General features: G+C 40.1%; 2 protein-coding genes across 2 annotated transcripts; both read left to right on the top strand.

Moving 5' to 3' along the window:
* Positions 1 to 9,044: 9,044 nt before the first annotated feature.
* Positions 9,045 to 10,186, top strand: LOC112177992. Its single transcript, XM_024316218.2, has one exon. The coding sequence runs from the start codon at positions 9,124 to 9,126 to the stop codon at positions 9,982 to 9,984; it is 861 nt and encodes a 286-aa protein (XP_024171986.1). The 5' UTR covers positions 9,045 to 9,123; the 3' UTR covers positions 9,985 to 10,186.
* Positions 10,187 to 12,736: 2,550 nt separating this feature from the next.
* LOC112177785 (aspartic proteinase CDR1) lies at positions 12,737 to 14,065 on the top strand. The gene has a single exon (XM_024316040.1). It carries the CDS (start codon positions 12,737 to 12,739, stop codon positions 14,063 to 14,065), a length of 1,329 nt encoding a protein of 442 aa, XP_024171808.1.
* Positions 14,066 to 17,139: the final 3,074 nt, after the last annotated feature.

The raw sequence follows: 17,139 nt of genomic DNA, 5'->3' as shown, positions 1-17,139 counted from the left end.
CATATACATAAATACATTCCCTAAAGAATTGATCCAAATTTTCACAATGTAATTGGCAAAAAGAATAATTATGAGGAATATTAGATAAATTTCTTTTTCTAAAGTAAGGGCTTGTGAGGCTGCCCTAGCCTCAAGTTTTGATTAAGGAAACTTTAGAATATATGGGGGAACGTGATGTCTATACCCCAGATTACAAAACGTATCAAAAGAACTATCTGAGATAATAACAGGAGTCTTAACTAAAGAAACGTATACTAATAAGCACCAATTAGCGAAAAGTGCTCTATTGGCAACTCTGTTTACTTTACAATTGTGGTGAAGCCATAATTTACTACTATGATCAGCTTTCCCACTATGTTGCCACCAAAATGTAAATCTGGTGGCACTTAGTTTCATCATGCCACTAGGTGGTTGCGATCATTTGACAAAGCAAAAAACTTGCCGCCTACCTAGAGCATACAAGGCACTTTGAGTGCACACACATGCATACAGCTCAATTAACCCAACACAACAAATGTAGAGATTTATTACTTGCAAAAATTGCAATATAACTCAACAACATAAATAAGCAAGAATTCTAAATAAAATAAAAGCTGAGGCAGGGCCCCAGAAATGAGCCCAAGCCCAAGCACTAGCAAGGAGATCATAGCCATGTACGGCTCAGCCCAATTCAAGTACAGTCCCTGCCGAATGCCCACTGTCCTTGTCACACCATCACCAGCATCGGGCCGCCACTTCTAGCATTCCACCAACCCAGTTGATCCAAGATGGTTCACGCTCCATGAACCTCTTATGATTGAGGACACCACTACCTCATAGCAAGTTAAGACAACATAGCTCGTCCGACCACAACGCCCCTAGGACACTATTAGTATTAAAAGTTGTGACCTTGAAATGTCCCAAGTGTAATTAGGTATTAAATTCATACACTCTTTATCCTGGATCAAATGAGCCAACAAGTTTTGACTTGATTGGATGCTTATCAGATAAACAAGAGAACAGCTTAGCACTTTTAGCTAATAAGATTACTCATTTTGCTACAAATTAATGAGCTCACTAATAAAATTGTTGCTAATGAATCAAGTGAGGATAATAATTTGTTGGAAGATCCAAGTGTGGATTCTTGATCATCCTGAGCCTATTGATGTGACATCTTTCAGCTCTAAAGAGAGAATGTTGATGTAGTTCTGAGTTAATGTAATTTTTCATCTAATCCTAATGCCTATGTCTTAGCATGATATGGTAGAAAGAGAAAAACGATCATTGCACAAGAACTCAAGGAGAGCTTTATCATCTCGGGTCAAATGAATAGTGAGGAAAAATTGAATTGTGTTAGAGAGTTTCAAAATTATAGTGAATTAAACTCGTTACCTATTCAACTGTAGATTGCATCGATGAAAATTTTGGCACTTCAGATTTATGAAAAGTTCTATGTGTTCAAGTAAATTCAGAATATGTGTCTGACCCAAACTCTAGGTTACTTGATCTAGTGGTAATAGGGTTATAGTTAGAGATAATATCGGAGAATCTTGGAGATATTCAATCAATGTAATATTACATTTCCCTGTACAACTCTGATTCTATGCCTTGTACTCCTCTATATAAAGAGCCCCCTATTATCAATGAAAGTACGACTCAATTCTCTCTCAATTTCAGTTTTCCTTAAACACGTTATCAGCCCGAAGGCCTAACCTTGAAACTCTAAAATTGTAGCCTTCAAACCCTAGCTAGCAACCACCGACCCCACCTTGAAGCTCTCAATCCCAGGAGCCCAAAACCACAGGCGGCGTCACCGGAAATCTGCCAAAAAAGTACCGAACCGGCCTCCAGAAGATAAAAACAATCCCTGCCCGATTTGCATCCTCCCACACCGCCTTCTACCTTCAAACTTGGTCACCATCTATGCCTTGATTCCAGGACCCAGGAACCGGAATCGTAATTCTCAGAACCGGCCACACAATCACCAGACCGGCCAATTAAAGTTGATACAACATCACGTCAGACCGGCCAGCCCAGTCGCTGCATCTGCCCAGTTTGCTGCGGTGCCCACTTCCAGCCTAGCCCCTTCGTGCGCCCAACTCCCTTGCAGCCTCCGGCACCAACGCAGCAACTCCGCCTCGAACCAGAAAACCAAAAAAAAACCAGAAAGAGAAGAAGACGTGTCTTCAGTCAAGAGAAAAGGAAGAAAGAAAAGCCCCCCCCCCCCCCAAAAAAAAATGAAGTGATGCGGCCCACTGCCAGAGAAATAAAAAAAAAGGGAAGAAAGAAAAGAGGCCACCCACTAAGTGACGGGGCCTAGTGCTAGAAAAAGAAAAAGAAATCCTTGTGGCCCACTACTGAAGAAGAAAAAGAGAAGAGAAAGAAAAAGGAAAAAAAAACAGGAGGCCTACACATTCAGTCAAAGTCAAAGAAAAAAAAGGGTATTTTTTCTTTTATTCAATTCCTTTTGCTTTCGTAATTTCAATTTCTTTTCTCTTTCTTGGGGACTTGCAACCTCCTTTCTTCTACGTCTCCCTTTCTTCTTCATAGAGGAGACCAAAAGCCGAATTGTGGGGTTCGTGCTCACTCGGTCACTCCAAACTTGGAGCTTGTAGATTCCTCCAAACCTAGAGTTTGTTGAGATGTTATGATCGACCACAAACACATCATTGTTTCAACCTAATCCAATACGTCTTGAAATTGGATTTCTTGGAAGCGATTATGCTCAGAAATTCCTAATTTTTTGGAAGTGACTACACTCAGAAATTTTTATTATTTTTGTGGTAACCTTTTCGCTTACAAACTAACCCTAATCATTTGTTGTTTTTCAGGATGAGTAACCTGAACAAGTTGAACTTTGTTCCATTGGAGACAACAGACGCAGGATACTACAAGTGGGTCCGTCATGTATGCCAGCATCTTAAGGCTGATGGGATCCTAGATACGATCCAAGAGCCAAGTCAAAATGTGTTTACTCTCGAACAAGCTGCCGCTTATGAAGCAAATAAAGCTACGAGAGAGGCCAATGAAGCTAAAGCCACAATTCTCATGATAAGGCACATGAATGACGCACTCGAGAATGAGTACCTAAATGAGGAGGACCCTAGAAAGCTATGGGTAGAACTCGAGTAGAGGTTTGGCAACATTTGTGACTCCCTGCTTCTAGATTTAGGAGTGAGATGGCATAACTTCAACTTCTATGACTTCAAGTCCGTACTTAATTGACTACAATTCGGAAGCTCTTTGTATGAAGTCTTTGATGGAGTTTTGTGGCAAGACCATCACTGATACGATGTTGATCGAGAAGACTCTCTCTACATTCCCCATGTCTGCACTGATGATTACAAAGAATTATCGGATCGATGTAAATGCAGGACGCATCACAAGGTTTCATGAGCTTATTGGCGCCATGAACGTAGTTGAGAAGCATGACAATATCCTTGTGAAGAACTATAACTCTAGACCCGTGGGAACCAAGTTTATTCCGGAGTCTAATTATAGTCACGGCCCGAAGGGAGGACGCAAGGAGCGAAACCCTAAGAGTAGGGACAATTCAGGACGTTCTGATCCATATTCTCACCCCAAAGAGGAAGGAAACAGCCAAGATAGCCGTGCACGGAACTGTGGAGGTCAACATGTGAAGAGAGAGAGAGAGGTAGAGCCTTCGGCTATGGTGGTGGCACCACCAAGGATCATAGTAGTCCCCAACACGCCCTAAGCGCGCCTCGATCAAGGGAGATTGACCATAATGATGCTTGTCTTTGGTTTGGAGCATTCGGACATTGGACTAAAGCATGTAATGCACCCCAAAATATTACTAACGCATAGAAGACGTATCATGAAGCAAGGGAAGCAAATTACATGGAGCAAGAAGATCAAGATGACGATCTCGCTCTAAGGATTAAAGACTTCAAATGCTAGGATCCAGAGACTGGCAATTTTGATTAAGTCTTTTTATTTTCCAAGAGATGTAATAGGCAATTACTGTATATTCTTGTAGTAGATGCCAATGGTTTAGTCTTTCTTCAAAGTAGGCTCACCAAAAGTAAGTGTGATGTCTAGGAAGGTTTTGAGATTAGTGGTACTTAAGCGAGCCTTGCTTCACCGACATCTCTCTACTCACCTGGTTACATTTATTTTGGAGTTATCGAAAGAAGTTAGATGACTACCATTATTTTGCATTGGCTAGCATTTTGGATTAGATTTTCTTTGGTCAAACAGACAATGATGTAACTCTGTTAGCTTATGAATAAAATTTCGAGTTCTTTTCATTATGACTCCATTTTGATTCTGAGCATATTACTTTGTGACTACGATGGCTGGGTTGTTAGTATTAGTTCAAGGACATGGAAAAGCCCAAGTTCCCCCTTGCCAAATGACACCTTGATTACTGTCACAAAAACTCTCTACGCTCCTAGAACAAATTGCACCCTATGATATTGCTAACGGATTCCATGCGAAAACGCATGTAGAGAACGGAAATGAGTTCTTTTGCAATACATCTAATGATTGTGAACACATGCGCATCTTAGAGAAGTTTATGTGTCTATCTAGTGGACTCTATGTCACTATTCGAGCTATTAAATCCAATAAATTCATGAGATAAGATCTCTTAGATTTAGACACATATTGGATTTTGTCACGACAAGATAGGTCATTCTGGTCATGATATGATGATCCGTCTACTAAAAACTTCACACAGACATCCATTCTTTTGAGCGAAACGAAGCACGAATCAAAGGTTAATTCCTGGACTAAGTATGACCGCTGCCACTGCCGTCCACCACCAGCCTAGGGTTGGCACAATCTCTATCCATGATGCCATGGATGGCGTCCATCATGGTGTTGGCGTCCCAGGTGATGCTGCAATCACCAACTTTGCTTCAAATAGCATTTCAAACGCTCAGACCCAACCAAAATCCTTATTCGTTGCTTCTAAGGTCTCTCGCTCTTTTTTTTTACAAAGCCTATTCCTTAGGGAAATTAGGACTAAGACCGTCCTATGCAAAGGACACGAAAATACTCATTCTGTTCTTACATAGAATCCGTAGAGATTATGTGGACTGATTCAACCAACTTGCGGACGTGAAAATATCTCATGATGTTGATTGACATGGAAACACGCTGGTCCTGTGTTGTGCCATTGTCCACTTGTAATGCTGCTTATGCTACACTTTTAGCACATACCATGAGGGGCTCACTCCCCGGATCATTCCATTCAGTCAATTGGACTTAACAATGCTAAAGAGTTTACATTGAAGACTTTCAATGGTTATTGCATTAGGACTGATGTTGGACATTATATTCCCATAGACACACCCAAATGATCTCGCGAAAACGATTATGATGGTAGCCTGAAAATTGGTAATGCGCACCAATCTCCTATATCCACTTGAGGTAATGCAATATCGCATGCAGCTATACTAATTCGTCTATGACCCACTGCCACTCAATCTATCTCTGCGTGACAGTTAGTGACTGGGTACAAGTATCTCGTAGTTACACATATTTGTATGTGCCTCTTGCGCCGCCACAGAGCACTACAATGGGTCCTTACAGATGAATGGGCAACTAAGTTGGATTTGAGACTCCAACAATCGTCCGCCACTTAATACCCTTCCTAGGCGATCCCCTTACCGCTAGATTTGCGGATTATCGCTTTGATAAAACAGTCTTCCCATCATTAACAGGAGATAAGAACATGAATGTTCAGTAGGAATGACAGGAATTGTTGTGGTCTGTTCCCACTATATCTAGTCTCGATCCCTAATAAAGTGACGAGATCACACAAATATGCTACAAACATGCTTGCAAGGATGAAAGTCCCTACGAGAGGACATAACGCCACCCTATACGGAGGTAGGCATGGCACCAACGCCATAGAGAGTGGCACTCTGGTATTATAGGTCATGGCCCCAACTAGGATGCGTGGGAGGCCAGTGGGTTTCGAAGGATACTTTGGCACAAACCAATCATTGGATTACCGACACTCAAAATCCATCTCATGAGAATCTTCTAGATTAAGGTCATCGTTAGGGGACGCCTCAATGTCAGAACCTATTCCTGAGAATATAGAGCTCTATGAAAATTACACTAGTGTACATGAGACGTAAGATAGAAACTCCATCATGATTGATGATGTATTCGCGCATTTCATAGCTCATGAGTTTGTTGAGTCAGATGATATCGAACCACGGTTCGTTGATGAATGAATGACAATGTAGAGAAATTTGGCCTAAATAAAAAGATGTGATCCAGGTTAAGTTGGATTCTCTAACGAAGAGGAAGGTTTTCGAGCCAGTGATACCAACAGCTCCTAACATAAAACTTGTTGACTAATGGTCTTCATTAGAAAGCGTGATGAGAAAAAGAGATGGTAATCTAGCCTTACGGCTCAAGACTTCTCAAAAAACGCCCTGGAATCGACTACGATGAGACATATTCTCTCGTAATGGATGTCATTGCACTCCACTACCTTGTCAGTTCGGTAGTTTCTGAATAACTGAACATGCAACTTACAAATATGGTCACTACGTATCTCTATGAGGATCTAGATACAGAATATACATGAAGGTTCATGATGAACTTCATTTACCCAAGTCAAGTGACTTTAGACCACGGAGCGCGTTTACAATGAGGTTGAAACGCTCACTAAAGTGACTACTTGATTGGAAGATATATGCCAGAGCGTTTCCATAACAAGTTTCAGATTATATCGTTGTTCATGTTAAACTTGATCTTCATTGGAAGCCCTTAAAGAGTTAAGGGAAACCGCTGAACACTTGAAATCCGATTTTGAGATGAAGGATTTTGGGAGAATAAGATTATGTCTCAGTTTGAAACTTGAGCATATTGTGTTGATAGATGCTTAGGCATTTTGACAATGTCAAGCCTTCAAGCACCCCCATTATTGTTTGTAGTCTTGATCCTGAAAATGATCCTCTTCGTCCAAAGGATGATGACGAAGATGAGCTAGAGGCAGAAGTGCCTTACTTAAGTACAATAGGAGCATTATTGTACTTAGCTTAATGCAGAAGATTGGACATCTCATTTGCCGTGAACTTGTTAGCTAGATAGAGTTTTGAGCCAACAAGATGTCATTGGATTGGTGTAAGAGATATACCATTGATATGGGCTTGTTCTATCCCTATTGAAAGACGATGGATTCGGACCCATCATATGTCAAGAACGCCACTAATAGTGGTATGCGTTCCCTCTCCCCATCCCAAAATGACATAAGTGTTTTGGAAGGTTTTTGTTGATTCTGGGTACCTCTCTGACCTACACAAAGATCATTCCCAAACTAGTTAAGTGTTCACCATGGGTAAAACCGCGATATCTTAGGGGTCTACATAACATACCCTAGTTGTTATATCTTCGAACTATGCAGAGATTATTGCTCTTCACGAAGTGGTTCGTGAATGTATATGGATTAGATCCATAATTACGCATGTTCGAACAATTGTGGTTTGAAATCTACCACAGATGAGCCTACGAGCATTTAGAATAATGTTGCTTGTTTTGAACAAATGAACCAAGGCTACATCAAAAGCGACAACACCAAGCACATTCAGTAACAACAAACTCTCCTCAAGATCAAAGTGAACTAGGTTCGATCTGAGGCAGTGTAGCAGACTTTCTCACTAAGTCATTGCCTAAATCCACTTTCGAGAAACATGTTGGTAACATCGTTTGTGGAAGTTATCCGAACTCCCATGACCGTAGTCATCAAGGGAAGATGCAGACATCAGGGGGAGATGTCTATATGTATGGTCTCAAAACATGAAGGGTGTGTTGTGCTTTTTTTTCTTGTCCCACTGGGTTTTTGTTACTCGGCAAGGTTTTTAATGAGGCAACGAGAGGAGCACCACGTTTGGGCGACACAAGGGGGAGTGTTCAAGTAAATCCAGAATATGTGTTTGGCCCAAACTCTAGGTTACTTGACCTAGTGGTAATAGGGTTATAGTTAGAGATAATATCGGAGAATCTTGGAGATATCCAATCAATGTAATATTATGTTTCCTTGTACAAATTCTGATTTTATGCCTTATAATCCTCTATATAAAGAGGCTCATATTATCAATGAAAGTACGACTCAATTCTCTCCCAATTTCAGTTTGCCTTAAACATTATGAATATTTCAAGTATTGATGAAAATTTTTGATATTTTTTAATTAATATTGATACTTAAAAACGACAAAAACTAGTTTTGATGATATCTTGGATATTGCTCAAATATTAATGAGGTTTTATTACAAAATTTTTGATAGTTTCGAAGAAATTTGAATCATTGGTCCCAGTTCACTTCCCACTGCTGCCTCAACACTTGGGTAACCGTTTATTTTTTATGGTTATGTCTATCGCACCCTACCTTTGATATGACTCAAACACATGACCTCCTAAATGGAAAAGTCATTGTGTTACTACCTCACTAAATACACGCAACTACCGAGGTGACCTAAAGGTGAAAAGGAAGAAGTTTGAGTAGTGTTGAAAAAAATAATACGAATAGAAAATCCAACTTAGATTTTGCATTCTAAATTAGTACCGTCTAGCCTATTGTAAAAAAATTTGATATCCAAGTTAGTATGTACTTTCATGGATCATCTCCAAATCTTGTCAAAACTTAGATAATCGCATTATGGTGTCTTGAGATCACGACGGACTTCTTATAGATACGGTGGCTAAGCAATGAGCATATGACATTTCTATTTTGGTCGCTCTAACTTTTCACCTTACCAACGGGCATTGAATTTTTCTGAGATGGATAATTCCACTCACTCATTATTGATTCTAAATACCTTCAAACAACCATTTGGTTTATAGTTGATGAGATTAAGATGATGATCTCCCAAATGAAAATTAGTTGTTCATAAAAAACGGTCGTCTAGAAGAATACACTAAGAAAAAAAATGATAAAAAAAGAAACAAAATAAAAATCGTAGTGGTCGTCTGTCCGTTAGAAGAAGGAGGAGGTGGAAATCGTAGTGGGGCCAACGGAATGACAAAGCCGGACCCACGCGTTGAAACTTCACCCACAAAACGCCAAAATCAAAGAGTGTAGCCGTTACTCTTCTTTTTCTTGTGCTGCAAAAAGCAGTAGGGCGGCTTCTACACTGAGCTCGCTCCCCAACTTTGACCGTCATGGATTTCTCCCACCTCTCGGATTCCGCCGAAGACTCCGCCGTAGAAGACCTCCTATCCCAAGCCAAAGACCACATCCTCCTCGAGCAGCTCTCCGCCATCAACTGCTCCGGCTTCACCGACTCCGTCCTCCCCACCGACCTCGAGTCCCGCTTCTGCAGACTCAAGTCTTTCCCCGTCACCAAGCACAACACCACCAACTCGCGCCCACCTCAAACCACCGCTTCGTTCCGCCATGATTCGGTTCAGGCTGAAAACCCAGATGAGAAAAAGGTTCCTAATCCGAAATCACAGTCTGGGTATGAGTCACCGCCTCTGGAATCGTCGGAGTTTTCACCGGAAAAGGGAATGACGGCTGCGAAACCAAAGCCAAAACATGGGTCGGTTTCTTCTCGCTCGAATTCTTCGAACTCATCTCCCGATAGTGCAATTTTCTCACCGGCCAAGAGAGTTTCAGGCAAGAAGCAGCGTTCTAAATCGAAATTGAAATCGAAATCAAAATCTGGGTGGTTGTCTTCACCGTTGGGTTCTTGCAATTCGTTGAGAGATGATTCTCCTTCGCCGCCGAGGAAAGCCGGTTGCTTCTGGTGTTCTCCAAAGACAAAGAGTGCTTCTTCTCAGAGAAAGAGCAAGGAAAATGGGGGCATTGGTGGTGGGCTTCGTCTCAATTTCAGCGACGACGATGAGCTCCTGTCTGATTTGGGAAGCTTTTCGAAGAAAGAGCAGAGCAAGATGCTAAAGAAGGCGATGAAGGAGGAAGAGAAGATCAGTAGAGAAGCTGAGAAAGTTGTGAAATGGGCTAAGCAAGAGTCGGCTAGAATGAATGTCACTGGTATTGATGATGAACTTAGTGATGATTAGAGTAGTATTACTACTATGGTAATTATTAATTTTGGTTTTGATAATAGCAAATTAGCAGGTATAGGTGGAAATATGTTTTTGTTTGTGTGATCATCTTATATGTAAGTAATGGTATACATGAAGGCTGTGTTGTTATAGATGGTGAAGTTCCTTTGAATTGTTGAAATTGAATGAAATGTGCTAGAAAAGTTATCTTGACATAGAGATTTGCGTTTCCATAGTTGAATTATGTTGCTCTGCCCATTAGATATTTGCTCTTTCGCTTCTTCCAAGTTGAGAGAGTTTATGGCATGTTCGTAATGTTTACTATATCCATATTTCTTTCTCAAGTTCTCTGGGATTGATTTATAGGATTGTGGCGCAAGTTCAAATCTTTTCTGAGTCTTGTGAATAAAAGATATTGCAATGATTTTCCAGAGTGTAGATACTCTTTTAAGTTGGGCTAGTTCGAGATATCCTTGTGTTTTTTGCCAAGTTGCCGAAACTCCTCCATTGACGAATGATGGGATGAGTTTACCCCAAAACCCTCGGACCATCAGACCATTCATTTCCACTTTACCTGTACTTCAAGAGTTCCAAGTCTTCAATTGTGGCTCAGAAACATAGAGGGTATTACGTTGCCTCTGAAACATCAAACAAGATAGGATTCCATATCAAAATCAAAACTGTAACATAGGTTGGTTTCATCACCTTTGAATTCGTCAAATTTGTCCCCAAAAGGTGCAATACCACCCCAAATGAATCCCAGAAAAAAAAAAACAGCCTCTGTCAATCAAAGGTGAAAACCCAGCCATTTTCTTCGCCATTGGTTTGTTCTAATTCTTTGAGGGATTCTCCATTGCTTTTTGGTCTGAGGGACTCTCCATTGCTGCTGACCAAAATTGGTTGCTTTTGGTGTTCCCCCAAGAAAAAGTGCTTCATCCGACCAAAAGAGTAAAGAAGCGGGATTATTGATGGCTTGGTCTCAATTTTATTAAATACGACAATGGGCTTTTGTCAGGCTCGGGTAGCTACTCGAAGAACAACTGACGAAGATGCCAAAAGAATGCAATGAAGGGGGAAGAGAAGTACAGCACATAGAAGCTGAGAAAATTGTGAAGTTGACTAAGCAAGCTTCAGCTAGCATAAATTACACTGGCATATATGAAGTTACTGATATATAAAAGAGTACTATTGTTACTATTGTCATTGATAAGTTTGGTTTTCATCGTCAACAAGTTGGTTGAAATTGTTGTGGTCAATATGTTTCTCCTGCTGTAAATCTCATTAAAGTGTATATGGAACTATGGAAGTTGTTTTGCTTCTTGGAAGTTGGCCACATTACCTGGAACTCTGGAAGTAGCAAATGAACAAGAAGTAGCTCCAATTGCTTCAAATTATTAAACGTAGGCAGAGAACAGCGCAAGAAATTAGGAGCCAAAATTGACTGATACTCCAATTAATTTGATAATTTAGTTATCTAAATGTGGAGCAATCACATAAGTGATATAACTAAACTATTATATCCAAAAAAAAAAAAAAAAAGATATAACTAAACTATTGTACCAGAATATGTATTCAAATCTAGCTAGTCTCTTTGTATTTGTACCAGACAACTAGCGATCAAAAAATATGGTCGTTGTAGTATAGTGGTAAGTATTCCTGCCTGTCACGCGAGTGACCCGGGTTCAATCCCCGGCAACGGCGTTTTAACTTTTTGGATCTCAAGATACGTGACTTTATTGTTTTGGTACGTGACCTTATTTTTTATCATGTATTCTCATAAATTCAACTCAGAGACATGAGTTGTTATATGTTTTATGATCCTCAGGTACGTGACTTTATTTTTTTGTCATGTATTCTCATAAATTCAACTCAGAGACATGAGTTGTATGTTTTAATTTTTTTCGATCCCCAAATGCGTAACCATATTCTTTTGCTATGTAATCTATCTCGAGTACATAACCTTATTTTTTCATATGTAATCTCATAAATTTGACTTGGAGACATAAGTTTTCATATAATTCTGGTTGTTGTTGATCGGCATGGTTGGAGCTAGAGAAGAAGGTTGGAACTTTGTCAAAAAGAGAACTATATATGTTGGAGCTAGTATCCCAAATATGACAAGGTAAATTAATGCAGAACGGGTATGTTCCATCTTTTGGCCAGTCTGATGTTGAATCACAAATTATGATAAGGACAATTGTAGCCGTATATTTCTAAAAATGATCTAGCCCTAAGAGAACGGGAAATTATTGAGATCGTAAGTAAGGATCAAATAATTTGGAATGAGTAAATTTAGTAGATGTAGGACTGAATAATTCGTAATAGAGTACTAGATTAACCATCAAGCTGATGTCACGTGATAAACATAAGTGCAGAAGTGAATTATAGAACAACAAAATATACAGAAATTAAGAGAAAAACTAACAGCTTGTAAGTCATGAAATCAATGAGAGGACGACAGGACGCTAATCAACTTTTGAGTTCTTGACTCTCCATATTTTTTCTTAATTAATTAACGCCTCCATTGAGCATACCATAAATGAACCACATTGAATATTACCATGCCATAGCATGCATGTAATAATAATTTACCCCTACAATTATATAATTTTCGTTATAGTGCGTCTGTTGACCTTCAGTCTTTCACCCGTTGTTGTCCCTTGACCTCCCAAATCATCCCTATAATTACCACAATGCATTTCCATCACCTTCTTCATCCATCACCATCATCATCCCCCTCCCTCAAAAGATTTTTGAGTACTTCACTATGGCGTCACTAACTCTTGCATGCTTCACCCTCCTTATATCAGTGATTGCCACTACTACTACTGTAACTGCTTTCACCGTCGATCTCATCCACCGCGACTCCCCACTCTCTCCCTTCTACGACTCCTCAACCACCCACTTCGACCGTCTCCGCGACTCCTTCCTCCGATCCATCGCACGTGCCTCGCGCTTCACACGCGCCACCACCAGCTCCCCAATCGAGTCAAGAGTGATCTCGAGCTCAGGAGAGTATCTCATGAACGTCTCAGTCGGAACCCCACCGGTGGAAGTCCTCGGAATCGCTGACACCGGCAGCGACCTCATCTGGACCCAATGCAAGCCATGCAAGCAGTGCTTCAACCAAAACCCTCCCGTCTTCGACCCAGCTCACTCCTCCACCTACAAAACCCTACCTTGCCAGTCCAGCTCATGCTCCAACCTCGACCAAGCCACCTGCGCCACCGCCGCCGAGTCCTCCAACGGCCAAGACACGTGCCAGTACAGCTACCATTACGGAGACCGCTCCTATACACGTGGGAGTCTCGCTCTCGAAACCTTCATCCTCGGATCAACCGCCGGCCATAGGGTCTCGCTTCCAAAGATTGTCTTCGGTTGCGGCCACGAAAATGGCGGTACCTTCGACGAGTCAGGGTCTGGTCTGATCGGGCTCGGTGGCGGCCCACTTTCTTTCATTTCTCAGTTATCAAAATCGGTTAACGGAGGGAAGTTCTCCTATTGCTTGGTTCCTACGGCAACCAAATCCGATGTAGCAAGCAAGATTAGTTTCGGTAAAGCTGGCATTGTCTCCGGTGCCGGCGCCGTTTCGATTCCTTTGGTCTCCAAACAGCCCGACACCTTCTATTACCTCACGCTCGAAGCCATTAGCGTCGGAGAAAAGAAGTTACTCTACAAAAGCCAACCAAACAAGGTCGTCGCCGGAAGTGAGGGTAACATTATCATTGACTCCGGGACTACGTTGACGCTGCTCCCACCCGGATTCCACGACGACGTCGTTTCGGCTCTGGAGGCAGCTATTAATGCAGAGCGGGTTAGTGATCCTAGAGGCGTTCTGAGTCTCTGCTTTAAGAGCAAGAAAGATGATATTGGTGTTCCGGTTATAACGGCGCATTTTAGCGGCGGCGCCGACGTTAAGTTGAACGCTTTGAACACGTTTGCGAGGGTGGAGGATGATATGGTTTGCTTTACCATGATTCCGTCCGATGACGTTGCGATATTTGGGAACCTGGCTCAGATCAACTTCCTGGTGGGCTATGACCTAGACGAGGGGACTGTTTCCTTCAAGCCAACTGATTGCACTAAGCATCTCTAATCTGGAGAAACATGATTATGATATGATCGATGATGATCAGAAAATACGTATGTTATGTTAGCTAGCTTTCTTGATGATGCTTGAATTGCATAAAAGAATTAAGTATGGTATTTTCTTTGACTTTGAAATCGAATTTGAAGTACTTTCTATAAATTTAGAAAATTTAGTCTCGAATCTTGTGCAAACCTTCTTAATGATTCTTATTTTCGCTATGGAACATCCAACAGAACACAATTGATCTGCGAACTATATATTCCCTGTAGACACCTTATATCCAATATGACTGCTCCATATATTTGATTCAAAGTCTCTGTGCTGAGACCAAGTGACCAACGTACCCACAAAATTGATGGTTGAATGTCTTCCTTGGCTTCTGTTTCTGTTTGTATTTGTGAAATTGTGGGTTAAATGAAGCAGAAACACGGATCACCGGCCACTCTGCCCTTCAAAACCTGGACTTTGCTAATCGTAGCCATGAAAGCTGAAACTTTGATGTGGGGTGCTTGGAAAGGGACGTGCCCCATTTGATGATACAGGATCATCGCCTCTGACGTGCGCCAACACCAACCCTCGCAACGCAATCTACCAAAGCTAGAAGCCAAGCTTGCCCTTATTTTCTCATTATAGAGATATAAGGAAATCAAAAATGTGCTAATCGCAACCAAACATAAAAAATAAAAAATAAATTAAAAAAGGGAGCTTCTATTTATACATCCAAAATTAGTATTTGTAACTCTCTCTTTTTTCAAATTATAGTTGACTCATGCCAAATTACTAATAAAGACACAAAAGAGGGAAAAAATTTCTATAATTCTTTTTTAACCCCACCCCACTTCTCCCCTCCCATGATGTCAGTGAGGTCTGAAACTGTGACATCCACGATATTGGTTATCCTAGATAACCAATAGATCACAGGCTCACAGCTCACATAAAAGAAGAAAGGAAAAAAAAAAAGGTCTCTTCTTACCTTTACAAACAGTATGTTTCAATGACGCAATTCGCAAAATTCTAAGCTGTGCATTGCCTATTATATTGCTGCTTGTGTTTTTTTTTCCAACTCGAAACAATTAGTAAATATGTGTCTCTCTCCAAGCTAAGCAGCATTATGTTGGACCGGCTTTGAAACACCATGACCACTTTCAGTACGGGCATCTGTACGTAAATCATAATTAAGTGATGAAAACTTTGTATCTAAAAACTCAGTTTAATTAAAAAGTTTGAGAATTGGGAGTAATATTTAAACATCTCAGATAGCAGTATACCAATGTGCTTCTATATTCAATTAATTTAATGAAAAATACTGTATTGATTACCAACTGAAGATATATATATATATATATATATTTTTTATTATTATTATTTTTTGTGCAGCTTAATTGTATGAAGTGTAAAATAGGATTGTGAAATCTTCAAAAATTGAACAAGGTTCGACTATTGATTTTGAAGGTATGAATTACGTTCAACTTTTTATTGGACGATGGGCATTGTGGGAAAATTAGGGAGGTATAGATAGCAAATTTGTTATCTATAAAAGTAAGTTGGAGGTCTATTAAGTTAGGATGTCCAAATGCCAAATTTGAAGGTATGAATAGAACCTCCCTTTAAAAAAAAGCCTTATAGGAGGACAATACTTAGGATCACCCATTTGGTGAATGAACATATTTATCATCTCTTGCGATAACACATAATAACTTTATAATTTTTTAATCTAACCATTTATGTTGTATAACCTAATAAAAAGATTAGCTCCGTAAAAAATCAATCAAATTGAAAAATCTTTTGGTTATTCATTTATATGAAATGCATGAACGGTTCATCATAATAGTAGTAAGTGTTGTTAGAACCATCCATTTGTTTGATTCACTTAGATAATTAAACAATTTTCGATTCGATTAATTTTTTACAGAGATGATCTTTAAAGGCTAATTTAAGATATGAACCGTTGAATTATAAATTTATTAAGTAAAAATATATTAATCGATAATAGGGGTGAATATGTTTGTTCACCTAAGAATTATCCCCTTATAGGAGAGGGGCGCTTTCAATTTATTGAAGACGATCACCCTTTTTGGAGATTTCATCTCTCCACTGCTCCATCGGCTTTATCACATGTCCACCACCTTCGTCCATACCCTTTCACTTTACTGTTATAAAAAGTATTTTCTCATCTAATATTCATTTTTTTTATCTCCATCCCACCCAACTTACTTCATGATGCAGGTGAGATTTAAACTAGTGATTTACACAATGCAAGTTATTCCAAATTACCAATATGTCACGTAGAACTAGCAGTTTTGTTCAATTAGCGTCAGTTTAAGTAATCTGTGCACTAAACTATAGTAGTGGTTATGTATATAATATATATTGGTTCCTTTTAAAAAAAATAAATTAAATAAATAAATAGCATAGGATTAGACAAAATTAGTATATATTTTTTTTCAATAGCAGTCGGTTGGGGTATCAACTATCGATCAATAATACCCAATGACAGAGTCACTACTTCCAGGAGTCCACTGTCCGTTTCTCTATCTAAAATTCTAAATTTATTAAAGAAGAAAAAATTACAAGGAAATGGTGGAACCATACCAAAGCTCTTCCAAAGAAATACAACAATAGAAAAATCGAAAATGAAGTAAACTAAATCAACCTGTTGCAACCAAACACACCCGAAACCCATATCGCTCCAATCACATGAGCACCTCAGCCTAAACTCCAATAGGGATGGATCCACGCAGTTCCACACCCCCGATTCGGCCGGTCTCCATGAAAGACTTGAGACTTGAGACTTGATGATGGTCAACGCCATCCTTGAAGTCGGGAGACACACCAGCCACTGAGACCGATGAGAGGGTAGCAGCCGGAGTGCTCGCCGAGGAAGCCCAACGTTGTGCAACTCTCCACACAAATCTTGGGCGGCCAGGGTTTTTCCATAGAGAAGCACTCGCAATCTCTCATATCCGTTTATGTTAATCGGTTCTTTTGTTGGCATGATTTCTATTTACGCACTAGTTAATTTTTGTATGCAGAAGGTGCCCCATGGACGACGCATAAATTCGTTTTCTTTTCTTTTCTTC

Source organism: Rosa chinensis, chromosome 7 (assembly GCF_002994745.2).
Source record: "Rosa chinensis cultivar Old Blush chromosome 7, RchiOBHm-V2, whole genome shotgun sequence".
Classification (NCBI taxonomy): domain Eukaryota; kingdom Viridiplantae; phylum Streptophyta; class Magnoliopsida; order Rosales; family Rosaceae; genus Rosa; species Rosa chinensis.
The sequence above is the reverse complement of the archived record's forward strand: the minus strand, read 5'-3'. Positions and strand labels throughout refer to the sequence as shown.

What these genes read in the sequence shown, in the direction of transcription:
- LOC112177992 (XM_024316218.2), top strand. Translation starts at nt 9,124, where the DNA reads ATGGATTTCTCCCACCTCTCGGATTCCGCCGAAGACTCCGCCGTAGAA.
- LOC112177785 (XM_024316040.1), top strand. Translation starts at nt 12,737, where the DNA reads ATGGCGTCACTAACTCTTGCATGCTTCACCCTCCTTATATCAGTGATT.